Here is a 26,304-nt window from a genome sequence, read left to right on the forward strand (position 1 = left end):
AAAAAAAAAATTAACTTAAACTTAAACCTAGAGTCTAATATAGTTGAAATTAAAAAGAATTTATTTTTAAATAAAACATCGAATCTCTTTGAAATTTGATCAAAAACGATTTGCTTCATTGTTCCAACCCCAAAAAATTCAGCCTGGTCTTTCATCAAGTATTTTTTCAACGTAACAACAGTTCTAATTCAGTTCTAATCTCTTCGAATGGTTGTAGAAGATTTATTAATCGTTCTAATAACACCCACTGGTTTGATAATAAATTATCCACATTATGATCGGCTGCATAGACAGTTAAAGCTGTCTTTTGCTTATATATTCTTTTGATCATTAAAAAGGTGGAATTCCACCTAGTTGGGACATCTTGAATTCACTTATTACATGGTATATTTAACTCTGTTTGAATTTCTTTTAATTTTGTACATGCGGCAGATGAATGGTTAAAATGTCCCACCATTTTTTTGCAAGTTGCTATTAAATCCAAAACAGATCTTTGAGTGTATATAGTTTGGGTAATCACTAATTGAAGGGTATGAATAAAACATGACACACTAGGGATTCCAGCATCGTTACAGCCCTTTACAATATTAGCACCATTATCTCGTACCATCAAATGAACTTTGGAAATGTTTATATTCCACATATTTAACATATCAAAGAATACATTTTTTATTGACTCACCAGTATGACTTCCAGGAAAATGTTTACAGTTCAACACCACATGATTATACTTTAAGTCAGAATCAAACCAATGGCCCGTGAAACTAATAAAACTCTCATTTGTGTGAGAGCAAGTCCATAGATCAGATGTTAACGATAAAGAGTCTACATTTAATAAACTGTTTTTTATTACTGTCACTAAGCGGTCATAAATGTTAGGAACAATAGTTTCAGTAAAATATTTTCTGCTGGGTAAGGTATATTGGGGCGCAACTTTGAACATTAATCTTTGAAAACCCAAATTAGTTACAATAGAATAAGGTAAATTATCTAAAGCAATCATTTCACCTATTGCATAATGAATAGGTTTTGCACGGTGATCGTCAATTTCCCATTTAGTACGTGACTGTAGAGAATCAGCAATTGTTGTCTGTTTTAACTTTTTGATCGCAGATTTTTCTTGGAACTCCTTATAATCGTCTTTATGTTTTTTTTTTAGGTGGTTAATCATTGATGTTGTAGTAGCGCTCTTACCAATTCCGCCTCTAGATATCTCACAATTACACTTACTACACCTTGCATACTTTATTACAATGTAGAATCTAGGTGTTGGTCTACAATGTTAGGTGACATATCCTATTGCTATTTACATTAATGCAAAAAACTTTTACATGCTTTACTTTATTACACATTTCATGTCTTTAGCAGTTCCCAGTAGATTTTTTACTGATTCAAGTGTCATACTAATCAACTACCCTACATATACTAATTTATGTTGCGAACTTGTGATACTTTTTAACGTGAATTAATACATATTTTGTACTTTATGGTAATGTGTTCTGAGAGTTACAAGGAAGTTCAAGAAAGTGCATTGTGTTAAAATTTAAAATGATATATTTGTTGATTTTGTATAATTTTATACACTACTTGTACATACCTACATGAGAGAAATAATTTATAAAAGAAAGTGTCCCACATCTAAAAAGAAAAAAAAACACTTTCTTTGACCCAGTTAAAGTTCTCAGATTGCAGTGAAAATATAATATTTTATATAATTTAATATTTTCATTTAACTTAGGCAATATTTCTGAATTCAGTGCTTGAATGGAATTTAAAAGTAATGGCGCTGGCGTAGATTCTAATTTTATGCTAAAACTGTATGTTTTCTGTGTGTGTTACTAATGTTAAAAATTGTTGATTAACAAGGGCGTCGCCAGCCGGTAAGCTAGGGAGGGGCAGCATGAAAGAACTAAAGACAAAAAACAAAAATTTTAATAAAAAAAAAATAAAAACCGAACAAAATATTTACATGAAAATCAATTGAAACATAATCTTCTAGGGTTCTTTGCGAATTCGTTAGTCACTTTGTTAACAAAATCGTTCAAGTTTTTAAAAATGTGTTGCCTGTGTACACTCTTCATAGCGAGGCCATTGAGTCGAGTTTAGACATAGTGCTCTTCAATCAGGTGTTGATTCTCCTAAGGCTACTAAATGACCTTTCAACTGTACAAGTCGTACAAGGTAATGCAACAAGGATCTGTAAAGCCTTCTTAATTTCAGGAAAGAAATCATCAGTTTCCTTAAGGATGTCTACAACACTCATTTTGGCCGATTCTGGTTTTTCCTCCCATATTTTTTTCCAAAGCTCTTTTTGGATATTTGTAACACCGTAAAAATTTTTAAATTCCTCGCAAGCCTCTTCAAGTTCTTCCAAAGAAATGTTTTTCATTTGCGCAGGATGTAGTTTTGACAAAGTAAATGATGGTCTATTTTCTTCGAACGAAACTTTGGAAGCTGATATGCATGTTTCCTTGTCGCAATATTGCCATCTCGAGACAGGGTTTCTAGTGCCTCCATTATATCACAAAAGTTCTCTTTAAAAACTCTGATGCTCTTGTATTTCTCGCTCCACCTTGTTTCGCACAGCTTGGGAATATTGGGTATTAATTTTTTTCTTAGAACCGATTCACGAAAAAGTGTAATTATATCTTTGATGGCCCCAACTGTATTTCGGATCTCCGGCAGAGCATTCAGATCATTGATTACCAGGTTAGGTTTATGTGACGAGCAATGAAAAAATAGTGCTTTCTTGTATTTTTTACGCAAAATAGCCTGAACGCCACCTTCTTTTCCAGACATCGTGGAACAACCATCGAATCCCAAACCAACGCATTTATCTGGATCGAGATCCTCTGTCAGGAATTCGTTTATTGCCGTGGCAATCGATTTAGCGTCCAAGGCTGTAAGCTCAGCAAATCCGAGGAATACTTCTTCAATGTTGCTGGTTTCCTCATCAAAATATCTTATGCCAACTGAGAGCTGTTCCTTTCCAGAGATATCCGCTGTTTCGTCTGCTAAAATGCTGCTTAATAACATCTCCACAAATACTGATAATCTCATTCTGGATGTCAACCGATCGATTGCGAACCGAACTTGCATTTATCTTTCCATGCTCAAGATGGTTTTTTAAAATAGTGTCTCCTGCGTTAATTCGCATCTTATACAGCCCTTCCAGAATTCCATCACCATAGCTTGCCCCCCTTAATGCTAGGTCGTGGGATCCGCAAAACGCAATGCAGGAAATAATCGATCTTATAATTTTCCTGTTTTTTTCAAGACTTTCGTGAGAGTAGTTGTTAATTTGCACATCTACTGGCACATTATCAAGAAAAGATTTAGCTGCTTCCAATGCCGTCTTATGAAAATCTGCGTGTTTTCTGCAGTATTCATAAACATCTTTGAACTTACAAAACGGCCTTATAATGAACGAACCTAAAACACCTCTAACGGAGCTCAGATTGGGTGGAAATAGTGTACAGAATTTACAGAAGGCTCTTTTTTGTTGGCGGGAGTATGCTAATCATTTTGAGTACATCTCCAACCAGGTATGATTGAATTTTCTTTTCAGATACTGGGCGTCTTTGGCAAAGTCGTACGTTTTCCGTAGTATCCGTAGGTTCTTGGCTCAAAGTGAGCATAATCGTTTCAATTCGCTTTTCACTTGCGAGCGCTTCGAGCCCCCGAAATGTAAATATGTATAGGTATAGTAAAGCCTTATCTTAGATTGAAGTTACCTAATAGCCTAATTATTAAGTGAAATTAGAAATTAATAAGTGATAAGTTACGAAATATACGTTTTCAAAAGTAAAGTTTCAATTAGCCGGATGACTGGTTTAGCGTTAACCTCTAGGCCTCTAGAGGTTAACGTTAGACCTCTAGCGTTAGCTACAGGGGGAGGCAGCTGCCCCCCACCCCCCTGCCTTCAGAAGCGACTTCTGAAGTTTCGCATAACTATTGCAAGTATTTCTTGGGGTATTCTGCGACTTTCCAGGCGGATTGCATCCTTTAGTTGTCTAATAGTCGTTGGACGATGTTTGAAGACTTCAGCTTTTAGGTAACCCCACAGAAAGAGGTCGCAGGGCGTTAGGTCGGGCGAGCGTGCAGGCCAAGAAATATCGCCTCTCAGGGAGAGCAAACGTCCGGGGAACATTTCTCTCAATACTTGCATTGAAGCTCGAGATGTGTGAGCTGTTGCCCCATCTTGCTGAAACCAGGCATCTTGCACATTGAGTCCTGCAAAGGCTGGGGCGAAAAAATTGTGAATCATCGCTATATAGCGTTCCGAATTGACAGTAACAGCGTGATTTTCTTCTTCAAAGAAGTAAGGGCCGATTATCCCCAATTTAGACACGGCGCACCAAACTGTCACTTTCTCACTATGTAAAGGCTTCTCGTGTATCTCTCTCGGATTAACAGCGGCCCAATACCGAAAGTTTTGCTTGTTTACCTAGCCAGACAAGTAAAAATGTGCCTCGTCACTAAAAAAAACTGCGCCCTAAGGTAAATTTTGAAGCATAATTTCACATGCAGCACGTCGATTGTTCCAATCACGTTCTGATAATTCCTGTGCCAGAACCATCTTGTATGGATGAAAACGAAGATCCTTGTGAAGAATTCTTCGCACAGTGCGGTCAGATAAACGAAGGGCAGCTGCGTGTCTCCGTGCAGAACGTCTAGGTGACCGTAAAAATGAGCGTCTCACAGTCTCGATGTTTTCGGGTGTTTGAATTGATTTTCGGTCCGGGACTCCTTCATTTCGCGGAATTTGGAACCTTATCCGGAACGCTCGTTGCGCAGAAATAACTGACCGATTTTCGCGGAGGTACACTTCCATGGCGAATGCGCGCTGTGCGTTGGTCCACATGATGCTTCAGACTAAAACATGTTTAAACAAAACTGTTTCCCATACGGCTCTTATGCGGCCCACACACCTTGATGTATGCTGCGATGCAGGTATCGACTCTTATGTTCCATGATGCAAGTTGCAATGTGTGTTTTACTGAATAACGTATTTGGCATCAGTTGCGGCTTGCAGCGATGCAGAGTCTGGAATCCCATTTTGGTCGGCGAGCCACGACGCCGAGTCGGTGATGCTGATAGAATATATACTATAGAATTGCGTCGATGCGAAGAGAGAGAAGATATTTATTTATTTTCTCGCGTCATTGAGTTTCGTTTGTTGTTTATTTGATTGTGTGTGTTAAATTCCATGATGGAAAGTGATTGTAAATTTTGGGACGAGTTTATCAACATTATCATCTGCATACGCGTCTTTGGAATACAAAGGCTAAAGAGTATTCAGATAGAAACATAAGAAACCAAGCATATGAAGAACTTGTAAAAAAATGCAAGGAGAGATTTCCAAATGCAAATAAGGACTGTAGTTAAACAAAATTCATACCATGCGATGCAGTTTTCGATGAGAATTAAAAAAAGTAATAAACTCTCTTAGATCTGGGAGTGGCACTGATGAAGTTTATGTCCCATCCTTATGGTATTATGATATATTGAGTTTCATAACAGATTCTGAAATGCCTCGAAAAGGCAAGTCAATTATAGATGAAGAGGACGAGAGTGGCACCGAGAAAACACAGAACGAGGTATGTTAAACATGTGGATATTTATTTTTTAAATCATCGTGTACCGAGTGACTTCGTAAAAAGTACCACCCTTGTAACATTTTTATTTCCTATTGAAAAAAAATATTTATGTGCACAGGGGAAATCCGTAATTAAATTTTTGGTAATTCTGCATATACAAGGTAATTCTGTATATACAAGGTACGACAAAAAGTATACTTTTTTTAAATGGAATGTCAATTCCTATTCAATGAGAATTCCTATATATGTATCTTCACCTAAATGAAAGATATGATTTTCAATTATTGTAACTTATCTATTTTAACTTATATAGTCCTTTATTTTATATTTATTTTAACTTATTTATAAAACACTTTATTGTTCTTCGTTATAATAAATTCGAGTCAAACCACACTCTTTTTCCTGGAAAGCTACAGTGCCGTTAGTATTGAAGTACATTTTGTATTCATCTCTTATTTTTTTTGCTCGCTCAGTTGCTGCTCTCGGAGTACGTTTTAGTGGTGTTAAAGGATTTTTATCTTGTCGCCATTCTCCAGGTATTACTTCTCCAGTTTCAGTATCTTCTTGGTCATATGAAAATCTTGGCGAATAAGTTGTAGATGAGTTACGTCTAAGGAAGTTATGAAGAGCACAACATGCTAAAACTAAAGCATCAACCTTTTCAATGTCAATAGCAATATCTGTATGGAATATACGAAACCGGCTAGCCATTATACCAAAAGCATTTTCTACGATTCTCCGTGCTCGACTTAATCTATAATTAAATATCCTTTCTTCCTTTGTTAGGTTTTTTTGAGAATACGGCTTCATTAGGTTTTCAAGTAGCGGAAAAGCTTCTTCTCCTACAAAAGTATAAGGCAAGCTAAATTGTGTTCCACTGGGAGTTTCAGGACGCGGCAGATGTAATTTGTCATTTATCAGTTTTTCATAAAATGTAGTTTCTTGCAAAACCCCTCCATCGGAAATCCGACCATGAATACCGGTGTGAACCATTATGAATTCGCAATTTGCACTAACAACTGCTAACAATACGATGCTAAACTTGCCTTTATAATTATAATAGTATGAACCACTGTTATGAGGCTTCATTATATTAATGTGTTTACCGTCTAGCGCACCACAGCAAGTATCAATGTTCCATCTTTCCTTAAATTCGATTGCTATTTCCATTCCTCTTCGCTCTTTGGAAACTAAAACAAAATCAACGAGTTATAATTAATTTCAGGACACTAAAGAAAATGCAGAGTTAACAGAATTCAATGATTCATCAGACACAGACCTATTAAGCATTCAGTCTACAAGTATTTCACGTATGAGCAGCACTCCCTTGACGTGTCTAACTACAAAAAAAAAGAAGATTCCCCAAGAAAAGGAATTTCTCAATATCGCAACTAAGACTTTGGCAAATTACAATAATTTATCTAACAATCATAATCTTCCTACACATGTTGATGATAAATATGATGCTATGGGCAAAAAATGGCATTTGATCTTAGGTCCCTTTCCCCTAATCAACTTATTTTTGCAGAAAAATTAATGAGTGATGTTATTTATTATGCCAAATTAAATAAGCTCATTGAACATACGACGGTTTCTATTAAACGAAGTCTGGGATTTAATACATACCAAAATCAAGCCAATAATAATAGTCAATCTTAAATAATAATTCTTTAAATACAGTTATTACACCTAAATATACTAATCTTGAAACAATAAATTATACTATTTCATTTCAACTTCATGATATAACTGAACCGAACATAGTTTCAAATTAATGAATTCTTGCATTTTAATAAGCAATAGTTTTAAGTTGTGCTTTAATATGTCTATAATAAATAATTAAATAGATATAATTTATTGTGTTTATTTACCTTTAAGTATTCTTCCTTTGATAATTCCTCGTATATAGACGTTTCAGGAATAATTTTGCCCAATAGTTGAGGAGAAATCGCAGTAGAAAACTTTAAATCTTCATAACTATTACCAGTAGCTAAATATCTCAGCGTTACAGCCAGTCTTTCTTCTGTAGTAACGGACTCCCTCATTATCGTATTCACTTTTTTAATTCGGTGGCGAATTTTGTTCAATATATATTCAAAACATTTTTTGTTCATACGGAGGAAGTTCGTATAGTCCGCTGGCTCATGTACTTTTAGCTCCTTCAATAACTTCTCATTTGAATAACGCTTTCTTTCGATGAACCATTTTTTAGACCATTTTCTCTTTGATTTCCTTTTTCTTTTATAGAGTATAAAGAGTGCCCCAACTACTGCTAATAAAACTGGTGTTGGCAGAACGTGCCTCATTTTATTCGACAAGCAAATAATAATACTCTAGTTTTTAAAAATAACTTCACCCAACTGTCTTTGTGTTTCAAGAACATCGAGACAATTCAGGCATCGCAACGATCAGGTTTCGATTTGAGTGGACGCTTATGCAACTGATGCAAGTTTCATGAAACATAAGAGTCGATGTCTGCATCGCAGCATAGATCAAGGTGTGTGGGCCGCTTTAGTGGCGGTACCCCCACTATTCTGCGACGCCGCACGGCATGACGAGGGAAGGTTAAAAATAGGGAGACAGTTATGCCGCACCCTGTATAAGGAGTCTCAAGTACAAAGTAATTACTTGGCTTTTTCTTTGACAATCATGTTCAAACGTATATTCTGATAATTCAATTCAATTAATTTATTGATGTCAGGAGAGAAAGTATTCACTTAAGTCAGATCGGATAAAATATAAAATACGTAGTTAAACTTAACTCTATATTTGATATAATAATACACATATTAAAATGTAAAACATTACATATAAAATACTTGCCATTAACAAAAAGGACTAAACTACTATCACTATAAAACAAACTTGAGTTATTGGAGAAAACTGTCTAGTTACTTTGAGCAAAATCATGTTGATTTATGTACGAATTATGTGATTTGGCGATTTTTCAGTAAAAGAGTTTTAAAATGTTTTGAGACAAAGGTAGATCATGTCTATATAATATATAAATAGTGATCGTGATCAACATTTATTTATTGATAAACAACTATTTGTTTTTTTTTAATTATCTTTGATATTTTACTATTCATTCGGAGTGGTATAAAGCAATTTAGATACTTAATGAATGTAATTTTTTTTAGTGCATTAGAAACTTTAAAGTAAATATCTCGAAAATGGTTAATCGTAGTGAGATTTTTGAATACTTTTTTTAAACAAAGCTCTGCATAATGCATATTTTAACAAAAAAATTAAATTATGCCAAGCCTAAAAAATTACGGAGAGAGAATAAGAAGATATAAGAAGAAGAATAAATGCCAAATTTATTGGCAAAATTCAAAGTAATTACAGTTTGTAACCCTACATCTTGGTTGTATTTGACTTTTGGACTAGGAAAAATGAACTTGGCCTCATTTCTTTTAAGGCATCTGCTGTTAAATTATTTACCATTATTTATGTGATACCCTGTCTATTAATAATTGAAGACATTTTGCAGTACACAGTTTTGTTAGTCTCAAAAGGTCTAAAATTTCAGGTTTTTATTACGGCCCAATCTTTTTTAATAAACAGCTTAGTATCAGAAATTATCCTTAAATGAGATTTAGCATACATTATAATGGCATTTTGTGCAAATCAGTTTGGATTTCAAGCCGGTAAAGGGACTCATGATGCTGTTTTTAGCTTTTTGGAGAGCGTCTACGTGTCCTTGAATTCTGGAGAGTCATCGGCGGCAGTGTTTTTTGATCTATCCAAAGCATTTGACTGTGTGGATCATGGAATACTGTTATCTAAGCTCGATAAATATGGTTTTAGGGGCGTAGCGTTGCGATGGCTTGAGTCCTATCTATCAAATCGTACTTAGAAGTTTACAGTGTCTGGGCGTTTGTCTGCTTTTAGATCCCTAAAATGCGGCGTTCCCCAGGGTTCAGTGTTGGGACCACTGTTATTTTTACTGTATGTGGATGACTTGAGTTCATTGAAACTGCAGGCCAAGGTGGTTCAGTTTGCTGATGATACCACCATACTATGGAGCCATAAAAATTCTGATTATATTAAGACTTGTATCCTTAAAAACCTTCAGATTTTATCAGGGTGGTGTGCTTCCAACAGGCTCGTGTTTAATGTAAGAAAGACGTCTATTATGGGGTTTAAGTGCGATGTTCAGGGTCTGATGTTTGACGAAAATTCCCTCTTGCAGAATAAAGAGTGCTGCAAGTTCCTAGGAATTACCATTGATGGTCGCCTTCGGTTTGAAGATCATATTTCACATTTAGCTGGGAAATTATCTTCTGGATGTTTTGCAGTAAGAATGGCAAAACAAGAGCTGGGAGGGGTGGTTGCACGTTCAGTGTACTTTTCACTTATTGAATCTCATATTCGGTATGGCTTGCCTTTTTGGGGTTTAACCAATAAGGGGCTACTTAACATTGTCTTTGTTATTCAAAAAAAAGCAGTTAGATACCTGTGTTCTGCTAAGTTAAGAGATTCTTGCAAACCCCTCTTCATTTCTGAAAAAAATCCTAACTCTTTTTTCACTCTTTATCTTAGAAACAGCTGCTCTTATTCACAAAATTCCCAAACTACCCTCTGACACTGGCCATTTGACTCGTCGTGTAAATGACGTCTTCCCTTACCAAAAACTCATTAATTTACACAAGTAAAAAAATTTACAATCATGGCTCCTCTATGTGTTAGACATATATCGGATGTTAAGAAATTTAAAAGGGAATTAAAGACGCTTTTATTGGCTAAGGCATATTATAACCTGGATGACTTTTTTAATGATAGGTTTTAACCTTGGATATGTTAGAAAGATTTTTTTTCCTTTTTTCTTTTCTAGTTTTGTCAACAAGTTTACGTTTATTTAGTAATTGATTGTTTTATTTAGTTATCTTTAATTCAAGTATGTTCAAAAAGTTTTGTCTTCTCGTGTTTAATTTTATTCATTGTTTTGTCAATTTTTGAAATTGTATTTTTGTTTTGTTTTTAAGCTTGTAGGATGCTTGTACACAAGATTATTCTTACGTATTATAGAACATTTTCTTTCTTTCTTTCTTTCTTTCATACTCTTCGAAGGATATGCTTTGTGATATTTTTTATTGTTTGTAACGTATGTTTTCAGGTATAGTGACTTAGAAATAATAATCATACATAAACAAAAAATGTACTTTACATATTTTGCTTAATGCCACATTACACATTGACATACTAAAACCTAAAGAATGCTCATTATCGAATTTTTAATTTAGGTGGCGCAACAGTACCTGGTACCCAAAGACGGTACTCCTCTAAGTGGCTTAATTCAAGATCACATGATTGCTGGAGTAAGATTATCGTTAAGAGGGAGATTTTTCGGAAGGTATTATTGAATTTTTACATTATCCCAGAGCCGTAATCAAATATTTTCTAGAATGGACTATCATCAACTAGTGTTTCAAGCACTCTCGAACAAAACCGATGAGATCACGCTACTGCCTCCGTCAATATTAAAACCCCAACCTTTATGGTCGGGTAAACAAATCTTATCCACGGTGCTTATAAACATCATCCCGAAAGGTAAACAACTGATTAACTTAACGGCTTCCTCCAAGATATCCGCGAGGGCATGGCAGAAAAATAAGGAGAGGCCTTGGAAAGCTGGCGGGACCCCTTTTAAGTATGTTCAAATAATTGAAAGTGTCATTCTCAAGGAATTAATTTAGTTAGTTATTTTAATATGTGAAAAAACTGAGTGAAAATCTCTAAACTGAACCAATATTATGCCTAAAAAGTTTAAGAAACAATAACCACTAATTAAAATCAGTGTAAAAATTAAAAAAATAAAAATGTGATTTTTAAGCTTTATTTTTATTAGTGGTTGAAGTTTTGTAAACTCTGATGTTCCTTTTGTAAACTCTGTAAACTCTGATGATGGTTGTCCGGTTTGGAGCGAAATTCATATAGTTGATAAAATTCATTCCCCGAGATGGAAACTTTTTTTTTTTGAACCTTTGGTCTCTTGAAGAGTTGATGTATTTTTGCTTGTTAATCACATGATTTTCAGAAACCAAAATACCATGACCGAAGCCGAAGTTATTATACGGGAAGGCGAACTTTTATGCGGAATCTTGGATAAAACCCATTACGGGGCCACCCCGTACGGTCTGGTGCATTGCGTTTACGAGCTTTATGGTGGAAGATACGCAATTACGTTGCTTAGTTCGTTTGCAAAGCTTTTTACCAGGTAAGAATTATAGAAATTTACTTCCGATTCATTTTCGAATAAATGCATTTACAGATTTTTGCAACAAGAAGGTTTCACTTTGGGCGTACACGATATTTTGACGGTACGAAAGGCCGACAAGAGCAGAAAGAAAATTATCCAAGAGTCCAGGCAGATCGGCAAACAGGCCATTGCCAATGCCTTGGAAATTCCTGTCGATAGCGCGAGCGTTGAAGAAATGGCCGAAATGGTTGAAGAAAGGTGTGCTGTAGACCCGAAATTTAGACAGGTGAGAGTTACGAAATAACTATAAGAATTTTTACTGACTCTTATAGGCACTTAGCTAGTTATTGCAAATATAAACTGTACTTATCGGTAAATGAGTTTATTATCTTTTTAAATAGCCACCTGGAATCGGTGGGTTTACCTATAGTAACTTTTTGAGTAGTGTCAAGTAACTCTAAATTAGTTTTAACACTATCCCCATAAATTCAAGCATTTCCCTCCTTTGTAGTATAAGCTGGAAATTCTTGAAGTAGATTTTGTCTAATAGATTTGGAGGTGATATATCGCCATATATAAATTTATATATAAACGTAACGTCAAGCAATAAAGATCTTTCTTTGAGAGTTATAAATGGAGCAAGCATAATCAGTTCTCTCAAAGGTATCTTTTATTTATATGCAATGGACCTCAATAAACTTTTTTTTAATCCTTTCTAACTGATCTTTATCACATTTCTAGTAAGGAGATCGATATTATTCTATAGTCCAGAATTGGGTTTATAAGGCAGCCATAAATCTTCAAATAATAAATATCAAATTCAAAAAGACTACATTTAAAAAAATAAGAAGCTTAATTGTAGATAAAAAATATATACTTCACATAGAATTAAATACTATCCCTGCCTCTAAAACCTCTGATTCTATGTTACAATATTCATACAATTGCTGCCTTAAACTACTACCACTGAAAGATCCATCAAATTTTATTATATAATGATTCATTAAGTAAAACGTCATCCTGTAATGATAAACAATCATGTTTGGAATATGCAGAGTATATAATAAAACCATTAAAGGAAATGGAGAGAGATTTGAGGATAGAGATGAAAGGATATTACTACAACTTGAGGTGTTATATTGCATATACCTTAGAAAAAAAGGCCAAGCCTTTTCCCCGGGGAGGGCCGGGGTAGAATAGCCCTCCGGTATGCTCTGCCTGTCGTAAAAGGCGACTAAAAGGGCAACCTCTTCGGCGGTAGATGTTGTCTACTTGCATCGCCCGGTTCAATACCACCACATAGGACTTAGGCGGCGTGAAGTGGTTCCATGGAACTCACGTTTCGCCGCCATGTCGATGTGTCCGGTTTTCAAAGGGGAAATGGAGTAGTAAAATTAATGCATGATGGCGCCCTCACGACCAAACCTTTCCGGAGGTAAACTAGCCTCCTATTCGGATCTCCGGGCGAAGCCAGCCTTCGCCCGGAGACGCTCGGGGGGGTTCATCAGGCGGATTTAAAAGCCTAAAAATCAATTTGCCAAAAAAGCAACATCAGAGGCCTAAACACCAATATTAATGCAGTACACCAACACCTGCAATCAAATAAGCCTCACATTCTGGCATTGGCAGAAACAAAGGTGAAACCTTCAACAACAAATGTTCACCTCATTTATCCTGGATACGATCTACACACCCGATTTCGACTAAACTTTGGATTGGCAGTATTTGTCAAGAGCGATTTGAGTTGCCAGCGGGAGGAAACGCTTGAACCTGCGGACTTCGACGTTATGTGGTTCAAAATAATAGTCAGTGGAGCCACGAAATTTATCTGTTGTATCTACAGACCACCAAGCGACACCCAATATAGGCGGCTCTTTTTGAACCTGGTTGATTGCATTAACCAACTGCAAATTGACTACCCATGCGCAGAAATCATCGTCATGGGTGATTTTAACGTTCACAATATCAACTGGCTGCGCTTCTGCAACAAGAACGACGATGAAGGACGAGAAGCTGAGCTATTTGCCACCATATGCGGGCTTACGCAGCTTGTGGAGGAACCTACCAGAATCCCCGACCGAGACGGCGAGTTCGCGAGTCTCCTAGTTCTGGTCTTGGCTTCAGACCCTGACTCGTACACTGTATCAGTACAGGCCCCCCTAGGAACATCCGACCACAAATTGATAACAATCTCTTGCCAGTTGGATGTTAAAACGCAGGATCCTCCGATGCCGCGGAAGGTATGGCACTATAAATCGGCAGAGTGGAACCATCTTCGGGAATTTTATCGCTCATTCCCTTGGAAAGAAGTCTGCTTTAGAACCAATAACATCTCAGAATGTGCAAACCAAATTACAGAGACGATCTTGGCAGGAATGGAAGCTTATATCCCTTTTTCTACTAAATGCAGATCAAACAACAAGTAATGGTTCAACCTGAAATGCAAAAAGGCAGTAAAGACTAAAAACGCAGCATACCGGAAATGGCATCAACATCCTTCCACCGAAAATTGGAGGAACTTTTTAACCTCCAGAAATAGCTGCAAGCGAATTATTGATGAATGCAAAGAGAGTCACAACAACAGGATCAAAAACAAACTACTAAACTGCCCAAATGGAACAAGATCTTTCTGGTCGGTCGAAAGCCGTTAGTCAAGAATTTGTCCAGCCTTGCCACCCCTAACAGCAGATGATGGTTCTATCGCGGTAACAGCAAGGGAAAAAGCCAACTTACTGGGTAAACTCTTCGCGTCCAATTCTACTCTGCACTCGCAAGGCAAAACACCGCCATATTTGCCAAGAGTGAATTCATCGATGGGAGAAATTTCGTTTCCCCAACGAATTATAAATAAAATTCTTAAAAGCTTAGACACCAACAAAGCTTCTGGACCCGATGGAATTTTAGCCCTAGTACTTAAACGTTGTGCAGACGAATTGACTCCTCCCTTATGTAGACTGTTCACGGCATCGTATAAGCAGGGCTCATTTCCAACAAGCTGGAAAACTGCTCAAGTGCAAGCTGTACCCAAAAAGAGAAAGAAGACGATGCCGTCCAATTACCGCCCGATTGCACTAGTTCCAGTAATATCGAAGATTATGGAGAAAGCAGTCAACCAGCAACTGTTAAGATATCTGGAATCATCTGGACTAATCAGCTATCATCAATACGGCTTCCGAAAGCTTAGATCCACCGGCGATCTTCTGGCTTACGTCACACACTTGTGGACGGAGGCCATGGAGAAGCACGGCGAGTCCCGCTCAGTCGCTCTTGACATTTCCAAGGCATTTGACAGAGTGTGGCATGAGGCACTACTAACGAAGCCCTCCTCAATCGGTATACAAAACTCATTATTGAACGACAGCCGCAACTTCTCAGAATCTTAGGCAGCAACAAGTAGCTTCAACCAACAGTGGCGTATCCAGGGGGGGGCAAAGGGGGCAATTGCCCCCCCCCAGAAAAGCTAGGGAGAAAAAACATAAAAAACATATATTGAGTTCTGCTAATAAGGCAACATATTTAAGTAGTACAATACAAAACGAAATAATAAATGCATGTAACACAAATATTTTACGAAAAATAATAGCAGAAGTAAAATCTGCAAAACATTATGCAATCTTGGCTGATGAGACAACTGATATTGCCAAAATAGAGCAGTTTGTTCTTTGCGTTTGGTACGTATGCGATAATTTATCTATTAAAGAGTCCTTTCTTCAATTTATTCCGGTAACTTCAACGACTGGGCATAATTTAGCAAAAACAATTATCGAAAATTTGACAAATGGGTTTAGATTTAAATAATCTTAAAGGCCAGGGTTACGATGGGGCAGCGGCAATGAGTGGTCAGTTTTCTGGGGTACAGGCTATTATAAGAAAGGAATATCCTACAGCTTTATATGTTCATTGCGTCTCACACTCCCTTAACCTTGCTATATCCGATGCATGTTCTGTCCAGGCTGTACGAAATTGCATGGGTGTTATTGAAAATGCTTACAATTTTTTTAATACTCCCAAACGTCAAAATATTTTAACTAAAAAAGTAAATGAAATGCCGGATAATGAGAGATCAAGACGAGACAGATTAAAACAACTTTGTGCTACTAGATGGGTTCAAAGACAAGATTCAGTAAGCGTATTGAGAGAGCTTTTAAATTCTGTGGTATTGGCTTTAGAAAAAATAGCTGAGTGGCCAGACAAAGAAAAGTCTACTTGTAGCAAGTTGTTACTAAACACCTTAAGTACATTAGAATTCCCCATTACTCTTTATGTAATTGAACATGTTTTTGCATTTACCACTCCGTTATCAAAGTTGCTGCAATCAGTTAATATTGATTTAGGCAAAGCAATATTACTGGCTGAAGATTGCTTAAAAGAGCTTAAAGATTTACGTCATAAAGCAGATAATAGTTTTGCAACTATTTTTGCAGAGGCAAAAAAAATATAAACAAATTATTTGGTTTAGAAATAACAAAACCACGCATAACTAGCAGACAAAAAAATAGGGCAAATTTTGAAACTAACACAACTGAAGAATATTTCAGAATATCAATATTTATTCCGTTTTTAGATTGTGTCTTATTACAATTAGAAGAGAGATTTGTTAAACATAAAGATATATTACAATCATTTAACTGTCTGAGATTCCATCAGTAAATAAGAAACTTGATAATCAACTTCAAAGTCTTAAGTATTTGGTAAATTTTTATAAAAATGATTTAGAAAATTGTTCATTTACTATGGTTTCTGCTGAACTCAAACTTTGGTATAGAAAATTTGAAGCCTGTGCACCAGAAAAATATCCGAGCTCCGCTCTCGATGCCCTAGTAATGTGTGATCAGGATATATTCCAATATATTTATACTGTTAAAGATTTTTTGTACTTTACCTGTAAGCACAGCAACCCCTGAAAGAAAATTTTCTACACTTAAATTGTTAAAGACTTATTTACGAAATACAATAAGTGAAGACAGATTAAATGGTTTTACTCTTCTGTATGTATATCCAGAAATTTCAGTTAGTGCCGAGGAAGTACTTAACGAAATGCAGCTTAAATCGAGGAAACTTGATATTGTTATTTAGTTTTATTTGGCTTTTTTGGTGTTTTATATAGATACCTAATTGAGTTTTGATCTTGTTTAGTTTTTTTAGGAGTCAATTTGTTTTTGTTACTTTAGAATAATTTTTTGTTTGCCTTGTGCCTGTTTTACTATCCATATATTATATTAGTATCTTTTATTTTTCTTTATTTTTGTAGCTTTTAAATTAATAAAAGCATTTCAAAAACATGGTAATTATTTCTCCCTTCCTGATGAATAAATACCATATCTCCGATGATAGGCCAAAAAAATTAACTAACATACACATACATACATATATAAGTATATTGTATATTAAATGGTGATAAACCATGTTGCCCCCCCCAGGAATGAATCCTGGATACGCCACTGTCAACCAACAACGATATTAGAGCAATCTTGGAGTGGGGCGATAACAATCTGGTCAATTTTAACGCTAAAAAAACGCAGGCTGCAGTATTTACGATGAAGACTAACCTTGGTGGTCCGGAGCTGGTTATGGCAGGGAAAACATTGCCAATGAAATCATCTTTACATCTTCTAGGAGTCGAAGTCACCAACAGTGTCCTGGCATGACCATGTTGCCGAGATCGCCAGGGCAGCTTCCAAAAAACTCGGAGTGCTTTTCAAAACGAAAAAACTGTATACACCAGAACAGCTGCTGACTCTCTATAAGGCTCAAATACGCCTTTCCCTCGAGTATTGCTCGCATGTCTGGAGCTCTGCACCCAAGCATAGTTTAAAGCTGATGGATTGTATACAGAAGAGAGCTATTCGTCTTATCGACAAAGCAGAACTGACAAATAGTCTGGATAGTCTGGCACAGGAGAAAGGTGGCTGATCTCTGTTTATTCTACCGTTATTATCACGGTAAGTGCTCCTCTGAGCTGGCAGGCCTGAACCCACCCAGGGCTGTGCCGGCAAGAAGGACGCGTCTAGCAGTTGCGGCTCATCAACATCGAGTCCACCTGCCTACCCCAAGGACGTCGCTGTATCGGGACTCATTCATCTGGAGAACATCTTCTTTGTGGAACGGGCTTCCACCTCACATATTTCCCGACGCATACAACCTGCAGCGATTCAAGATAAATGCTCACAAATATCTTCGCGCAAGCACCACTCCAAGAGTGACATAGGACTTTCCTCTTGTGCTTGTTGTTATCATAAAAAAAAAAGTAAGAGTCAACATGTGGTTTATGCACGACGGGGCTCATTTCAGTGTTCTTGCTCGTCAGCATCTCGACGTCATCTGCCCTAATTGCTGGATTGGACGTGCAGGACCTCAAAATTGGCCGGCCAGGCCAAATCACTGCGACCTGATATGAATCCCCTGGATTACTATTTATGGGGCCATCTGAAGGCTCTTGTTTATAAAACTCCTTTTCTAGATGTGAATGACTTGAGGAATCGGATAATTGTCAATTGCAATATGATAAGGGATACTCTAGGTATTTTTAAGCGTGTGAGACACTCAATGACAAATCGTTTACAGTCGTGTATTTTATCAGAAGGTGGGCATTTTGCTCATTTACTTTAAGGTCGAAATTGTTTATCGAATTAATTGGTTTTTATTTCATGTTGTCGTCCATGGATAATTTTTTAGAGTTAAAGATACTTAAATTTTTTTTTTTAGAAAACAAATCCAGATATGAAGATAATATAAGATACGAAAAAGTTGTATTTTCAGTTGGTTAAATACAAAAATATAAAAAGCTGCAAAACAATTATTGGCCTTGTTTTTTTCTCAACAATAAGCATGTGGTGCCCACTGATACGCCACTGGACCTAATAATTTCAATCTAGTTACAGCTAAATAAGCGTCTTATAACTACAAATAACTGCACCAAATTTCAACTAAATCGGTTTAAGGATAGTTATAGTATTTTTAAAATACCGTTATTTTTTTGAACCTTCATCGCCCTGTATCTCAGAAACCAAGCAACTCCCGACATACGTTCATAGGAACTTTTTTTCATAAAACGACCTAACGATTCACCCTGTATAGTTTCGTACCGTAGTTAGGAAACACCTTGTATATAAGATATTACTAACAGGATTCAAATACATCTATCATAGAAATATTGCTAAGATGTTACTTAATAGATTTTGCAATATCTAGGGGATTTCCAGAGATTACATTTTTAAATCACCCTGATTTGTATAAAATCAAAATATATATTTATAAAATTACAGAAATCTTATTTATTATTTATTGTTTTAATTTAAAGTGACTTTAGGTGATCTGTGTGCTTTCTCGTTTGAAGTACTAGTCGTTTTAAATCTTGACTTTTAATAAATATAGGGTCGCTGGGTCTTTAATCAGGAACTTACAAAAAAGTTCCATAATTAACCACATTGAATAATTATTATATTTTAATTATTGCAAAAGTTTATTTTTCCTTAATAATAAGTTTGTGTTTTTAAGTAACATAAGTAATTTATTCATTCTGAAATTCTTTGCAAAAATAGGTAAGCCTTTAATATTACAAGGCCCAAAAACAAAGCACAAAATGAAATTAATGTCAATGTCAAATCCGTCAATTGTCAAAAAAACTTCTTCGCTAATGCCCCAAACAAAAAACACTGAATTTATAAATGTTTATCAAATGCCCAAATACCCGTACCAGGAAACCCACCTTAAGTGGTGCAAGACTTGAAAATTGTGTTTTTGGTGCAACAAATTCTTAAAAAATGATAGAATTTCTCAATATAATAATTTTTTATTAAAATAGCATACTATTTTTTCCAGATAATCGATCGTTCGTACAAATCATCTCTCGACTCTTTTACAAACGCGATTAACAAATGTTGCCTACCAGCCGGCTTAGTTTGCAAATTTCCGGAAAATAATTTACAATTAATGGTTCAATCTGGTGCGAAAGGTTCCACAGTAAACACTATGCAGATTTCTTGTTTGCTGGGACAAATTGAGTTGGAAGGCAAGAGACCTCCCGTTATGATTTCAGGTAGCCCTTATACAACCTCTTAAGGCTTATTTCTGAATTTTATTTTATCTTTTTAAAAATTATTTCCAGGAAAGTCCCTTCCCAGTTTTACAGCCTTTGAATTCACCCCCAGGGCAGGAGGTTTTATCGATGGTCGTTTTATGACCGGAATTCAACCACAAGAGTTTTTCTTTCATTGTATGGCAGGTAGAGAAGGACTTATTGATACAGCAGTAAAAACTAGCAGAAGTGGCTACTTGCAGAGGTGACCTTTTAAAAACATTTTCGCAATAAATAAATAATTTCCAATGGTTTTTAGATGTCTTATAAAGCACTTGGAAGGTCTTCATGTGGGATACGATTTAACTGTAAGCATTTAAATATATTAACTAACCCAGTATTATCAACTTTTATTCTGATAAAGGTTAGAAACAGTGACCAAAGTGTTATTCAGTTCCTCTACGGCGAAGACGGCATGGATATTTTCAAGTCTCAGTTTTTCAATGAAAAGCAAATGCAATTCTTGCAAGATAACGCTAAATGTATCATTCAAAAGGATATATTGCACCAGTTGGAAAAGGAGGAAGAACTGCAACCGGTTGAGGAATATCGCGCCAAGTTACAAAATTGGATTAAGAAAAACGGGTCGCCGTTACAAAAAGAGAAAAGTTCGGCTTATTTGTGCTTTGCGCAGAGTTTAAAGGAGAAATATGGTAAAGAAGTGAAACGAAAGAAAATCGAGAAGTTATGGAGGGAAACCAAGAAATCGAGCGATTTGGAGCAAATTTTGATAGACCAGTTGGTTTGTCCTGACCCAATAAATTCGGTAAGCTATTAGATACAACGCTTTCTTAATTATTGTTTTGTGCACATTTTTGATGATTAATTACCTTGATTGCGTAAAAAGGTTTAAATTGTAAAAACATGTAAAAAAATAATAAATTTTGCAATTAATTAATATTTCTATTTTAGGTCTTCCAATCGGACCATTACTTCGGAACCCTAAACGAACGCCTGGACTCTCTAATGACCAAATTCACCGAAGGCAAAAAGAAAAAAGAGAAAAAACAATTCGAGAAAATGTTTAAATTAAAGGGCATGCAAAGCATGTGCGCTCCTGGCGAACCTGTCGGGCTATTAGCCGCGCAAGTAAGCTTTATTATTAACTCCGCTAATTTTCAAAATTTTTCCGAAATCTTAAATTTTCTTGTTAATTTTTTATAGTCCGTAGGCGAGCCTTCGACCCAAATGACCCTAAACACCTTTCACTTTGCCGGCCGTGGTGAAATGAACGTGACCCTCGGTATACCGCGTTTAAGGGAAATCCTGATGATGGCTTCGAAAAATATCAAGACGCCCTGCATGGAAATTCCGTTTAAGAGTGTAGACAACTTGGAGGAAAGAGCGAGAGAGCTTAGGAAACTGCTGACCAGGGTAGTGGTGGGAGACGTTTTAGAAAAAATTGACGTGACTGTTAATTTGGATTTGAATCCCGTTAGGTTAGTAAAAATTATATAAATTTGCAAAAGCTTTTATGAACTCTTTGACTTATTTAATTTATTAAGTTATGACGTATTTAAGTTATTATCCATAATCACAGGCGAAAGTATTTTTTTTTAATATTGTTCTTTTATCTAATTTGATAGCTAGTATAGTCTATTTAAAATGAATTCGAATAGCAAAAAAACCAAATCACAATGAATAAGCGGCATCTTCTTTATAAAGCATAGGCGTGCAAAAAATAGAGAGCTATTATTTCTTAAAATATTTTAAAAATCCATTAATTTATTAAAATATATATTTATTAAAATTTTAATGGCCATATGCACTGTGGTATTTAAGCTTCGCTTTAGGCTTAAGCTGCTGATTTTACATGTAAAATCGAAGGCTTAAGCCTAAAGCGGAGCTTAAAGACAACGGTGCATATTGCCATAAATCACTCTATTTTAGGATAGTTATTGCCTGTAATGTTACGCATGTTTTATTATTTAGCTAATATTTTATATACTTTTTTTTAGTAGTTTTGTTATAGCATATTGAACTTAAATTTGAATAGGTACCCTGTATAGATAAAAACTAGTTATATTCAGTAAAAGTAAGCGATGTACGGATAATGTAATTCATATGATTTATACGAGGATTTATAAAGTTATTATATTTATTATTATTCATTATACTTAGTAATTAAAATGTTTATAAAAAAACTCAAAAATCACTGTTTGAATCTTCGAAACTGGAGTCCAAACTTGGATTTATAATAATGGGGTTAACATGAGGCAAAATACCATACTCATTCTCTTTTTCAATAACACTCCGAACACAATTCCTCCATATGTCTGTTTTATTAATTTCTTCTACAACTGCCCTTACAGTTTCTAATACGAAAGTATCGTTAGTTGGAGATTGATTATATTTTCTAATTCGGTCCTTTAAAGTAGCTCAAATCATCTCTTGGCTGCCATGTCCTCATGGTAATCAGCCGACGAATCCTTTATATTTTTGGCCGACAACAACAACGCATTGTGAATGAAGCCGTTATGACCACCTAAATGTAAAATTATAACACGTTTACCTCGAGAACTTGGTCCACTTAGTGAGCACTTTTTAGTGTCGTCCACCAAACCATACTTAACGACATCATGAGTATCATACCAAGTTTCATCTAGGTAAACTATGTTCCTGTTTAATTGACGGTATTCTTTTATTTTTTTCTAAATATTCCTGTCGCCATGTTACAATTCGAGGAGATTCTATAATAACCATCCTTTTATCCAGTGGCGGCTCGTGACATTTGACTATGGAGGGGCGCGCAAATTCAAATAAATATATAGGTACTTACTAATAAATAAAAAAATATAACTGGACGTACCTAAGTATATGTTATAATATCTAAGACATGACGGTTTGCAGTCATCATGGTACAATCACAAAAAGTTTGCACATAAATGTCTTAATTTGGTAATCAAAAATAAAGAACATTGTTACAAAACAATCGCATTTACACATCACGGAACCTCGCACGAAAATATTTTTGCCACCTCTCTGCGGTTTTAAAAACAATAACAAGTAACTTTAAAACGTGAAGAAAAATTATACTTATTAAAAAAAGTTCAATAGGTACTTCTTAAAAGTAAAATTACTACTTCTTAAAAGTAAAATCTGCTCGACTGTCTTTCATATTTATAAATCTTTCCATTACTTTTTCATCAAAATTGTTTATTTCCATCACTAAATTTCTATTGATGGACATCATGGCTAAAGCATTAAGTCTTTCATTAAGCATAGTACTTCGCAGGAAGGTTTTTATTCGCTTAAGGGTGGAAAAATTGCGCTTGGCCTCTGCAGTTGTCTTTGGGGTCGTCACAATGATATTTAATAATTTTATTGTTTCGGCAGATGTTTCGCCAAGATTATTTTCTAAAATAAATGAAAGCGAGTTCATAGCTCCAATATTTTGTGAGAAATCCGGTCTTGAGTAAATGACTTGTAGTTCAGTTCTTAATCTAATTTTACACAACATTGGATAAAAAGTAACTACATTATCTAAAATATCCACTGGAAAGGTCTTGTTATATTTTGGATACGCTTCTTTATCGAACAAGTTAGCTGCTTGATGACCTCGATAGGAAAATATGTGCTTCGCTTGGGTAACAACTGTATCACATACCTCTTTTGCAATAATACTTCTTAAGTTATCGTCAGTTCTTCTTCTTTTGACACTTTCAAAGTTTAATTCTACATTAGCCTTAATATTATCGGTGTCGTTTCTTATTTTGGCAATGCTTGATTCAAATATTGACAGATCTTAGAGAGTAATATTTAAATCTGGCAAAGGTCTGCCTAAAGTCTTAATGTTTATCTTTTATTTTTTAATGTTTTCTTCCAGTGAAAGATTTGAAAAATTACAGTTAATTAAAAAGCTTACACAATTCATTATTAAATTTCAATAATAATTATTGTATTGTTCACTCTCGAAATACTCACACACACACAAACTACCGATCACGGAACCGATTAAAAACAAAATTTTGCCGAATAAACAACAAAAAACGTCTTCCTGCCGCCTGCGGTCCGATTTACAAAACATTAAAACAAAAGCCGAATCCACGATAAAACTGGGGCGCTAAATTTTTGCGCGCCTCGCTATCGGTAACGAGCGTGATAAAAGCCGAGAAGATGGGTCGTCGAGAGTAGCGTTTCGGCCAAATTATGGACGCGGATGTGAGCGCGCCCCACGACAAATAGAGGAAGATAGATGAGCTGTACCTTGCGCGAGACAGAGAGCAGTATACGTAGGATGCCAGGAGCACTTTGGTTGTTGATTTGAATACCGCATTATCTCCTATAGTACGGGCGCTTGTGTTATACGTTTAAACGCGGGTTGTTAAAAAATATATCTAATATAATTAATAATTACTGCACACGAGTTTGAAATTTAAAATAAGTAATTTTTAATGAAATTACTGGGGGGGGCGCGCGCCCTTGCGCCCCTATTAGCAAGCCGCCACTACTTTTATCTAACTTTTTATATTTAAATCCACATTCTACTAATACACAACGTAATGTAGCAAGACTTTTATATTTGTAGTCGGGATAATCCGTTAGTAGCTTTCTTTGAATGTCTTCTAATGATGGAACTTTGTTTTCACTATAAAATTGATAAATAGATTTTTCTTCAAGTTTTTTATCACATTTTTTTCGTTTTACAGAATGATCAATGACATTTCCTGCTTTTATCACACTGTAAACGGTGGTACGAGCCAGCTTAGTAAGCTCACAAATTCTTGTTAAAATTTGATTTTGTGAGGCTTCAGGCTATTCACTTTTCAAGCAATTAAAAATATTTAATATTAGCCGCTGTGATTAAACATGTAGGTCTTTATTTAAAAATTCGTTATGTTCCGGCCTTTCAGCTTCGTTATCTGACACATCAAAGGGTCTCCACAATGCCATCTTAGTCGTATAATTTACGAAAATTAACGACAAAAAAACGTATTTAGCAACAAAAACAGCAACAACAACAGCAACAACACAGCAAAAACAGAACAAAAAACAGCTTATAAAAAGAACTGCCAAAAACTATAAAATAAAGCGATAAAGAAACGACAATAAGGGAGCACACTTTTAAGTACCTGCCAAACAGATAATATTTAAATATAAAATAATAAAAATTAGAAATAAAATATCATCCCCAGCCGCCCGCACATGTAAAACCACGGCCCGTCCAACAATCAAACCCTCGAGCTCGACTTCGCAGTCTTTTTCCTCGTCTGTTACACGATATTGCGCTCTCATCGGCGTATCTCTCTCTGCCAAAAAATTGATCGTTAAACGGTCCGGAGCCTGGTGATTCCGTGGCCAGACAGCCTAAAGTATACCAGGACGGCTCGCATATATTTTGTTTATTTTTTTTTAGTACCTTGTTGTGGATTCTTGACCGTTCCCCAATTTTGGCGCCGTTCGAATTCATTTTAAATAGACTATACTAGTTTTGTATTTTTGAGTCTAGCTTAAACTTGGAAACTTTACTTAAAAAATCCTTAAAAAGTGAGTTAGAGTAAGATTAAGAGAGTTAGTTTAAGTATATTAGCAGTCATTGGTTTATTATTACTAAAAATGCTTTACTTTAAACATATTCTCTCCTTTTATTTTTAAATAATTGTGTTGTTTTTGTGAATTTTTGTTCAAGAAAGGAAAAACTTAATTATTAAATTTTCATCATTTACAGAATGTTTTGTTTACAAATGTTATTGTAGCCCTGAAGATAGTGCACATTAGTGCTGAAATGTTGACTTTATAGGAACAAAGTTTTAAGATAAATTGATCAAAAAACCTTCTAAGTTTGTTTTGTATTACAATTATTGCATGAAAAAATCATTATAAATTATCATAATATGCTTATCAAAACCGAATCATATTTACTATGGATTCTGATTAACAAGCGGATCATATTTGCAGGTGATTTTTCGGTGTATTAAACAAGAACAAGCTAGAATTTGCCTTTTTATAATATTTGAATTTTTTACGATTATAAGACTGTATATTTTAAGACCATATATTTGTTTTAAAATTAAATGGTTTGATTAATCCTTCAAATTTACTATGCCTTCTAAATTTTTATGCACCAAGGTACAGCCTTAATTTAAATAATTATTAATTCTTCAATAATTGTAATTTCTGAAAATTAATTAATTTTTCAAAACCTTAATATCCACAATGTGAAAAAAAAAATTAATTTGATGAATAATAATGAATTCATTTTATCTAATATTTATTACACATTGAGGCTGGATCCAGGCTGTAATAGTAGGTATTTAATGGTAATTATTGCATTTATATTTTGTGTTGGTAAGCTATTTATTACTATGAACATGGTATATCCGCCATATATAAATTTATTTTAATTGCTCCATTACACTGGCGGCATTTAGTAATTCAAAATTCCACAAACTTTGGTAATAATATAATTTTTTTCTATTCTTTTA

At 35.3% G+C, this 26,304-nt stretch overlaps 1 protein-coding gene across 1 annotated transcript in view; it reads left to right on the forward strand.

Moving 5' to 3' along the window:
• The window catches only part of LOC126748293 (DNA-directed RNA polymerase I subunit RPA1), a 42,692-nt gene that overhangs the window by 9,107 nt on the left and 7,281 nt on the right, over nt 1-26,304 (forward strand). Inside the window, exons 11-20 of the mRNA XM_050457423.1 lie at nt 10,847-10,956; nt 11,008-11,253; nt 11,641-11,820; nt 11,875-12,088; nt 19,624-19,840; nt 19,910-20,084; nt 20,139-20,187; nt 20,244-20,645; nt 20,792-20,968; nt 21,044-21,318. Of these exons, the coding sequence (XP_050313380.1) occupies nt 10,847-10,956; nt 11,008-11,253; nt 11,641-11,820; nt 11,875-12,088; nt 19,624-19,840; nt 19,910-20,084; nt 20,139-20,187; nt 20,244-20,645; nt 20,792-20,968; nt 21,044-21,318 (2,045 nt within the window). The remainder of the gene's footprint in view (nt 1-10,846; nt 10,957-11,007; nt 11,254-11,640; nt 11,821-11,874; nt 12,089-19,623; nt 19,841-19,909; nt 20,085-20,138; nt 20,188-20,243; nt 20,646-20,791; nt 20,969-21,043; nt 21,319-26,304) is intronic.

This window comes from Anthonomus grandis, chromosome 2 (assembly GCF_022605725.1).
Source record: "Anthonomus grandis grandis chromosome 2, icAntGran1.3, whole genome shotgun sequence".
NCBI classification, from domain to species: domain Eukaryota; kingdom Metazoa; phylum Arthropoda; class Insecta; order Coleoptera; family Curculionidae; genus Anthonomus; species Anthonomus grandis.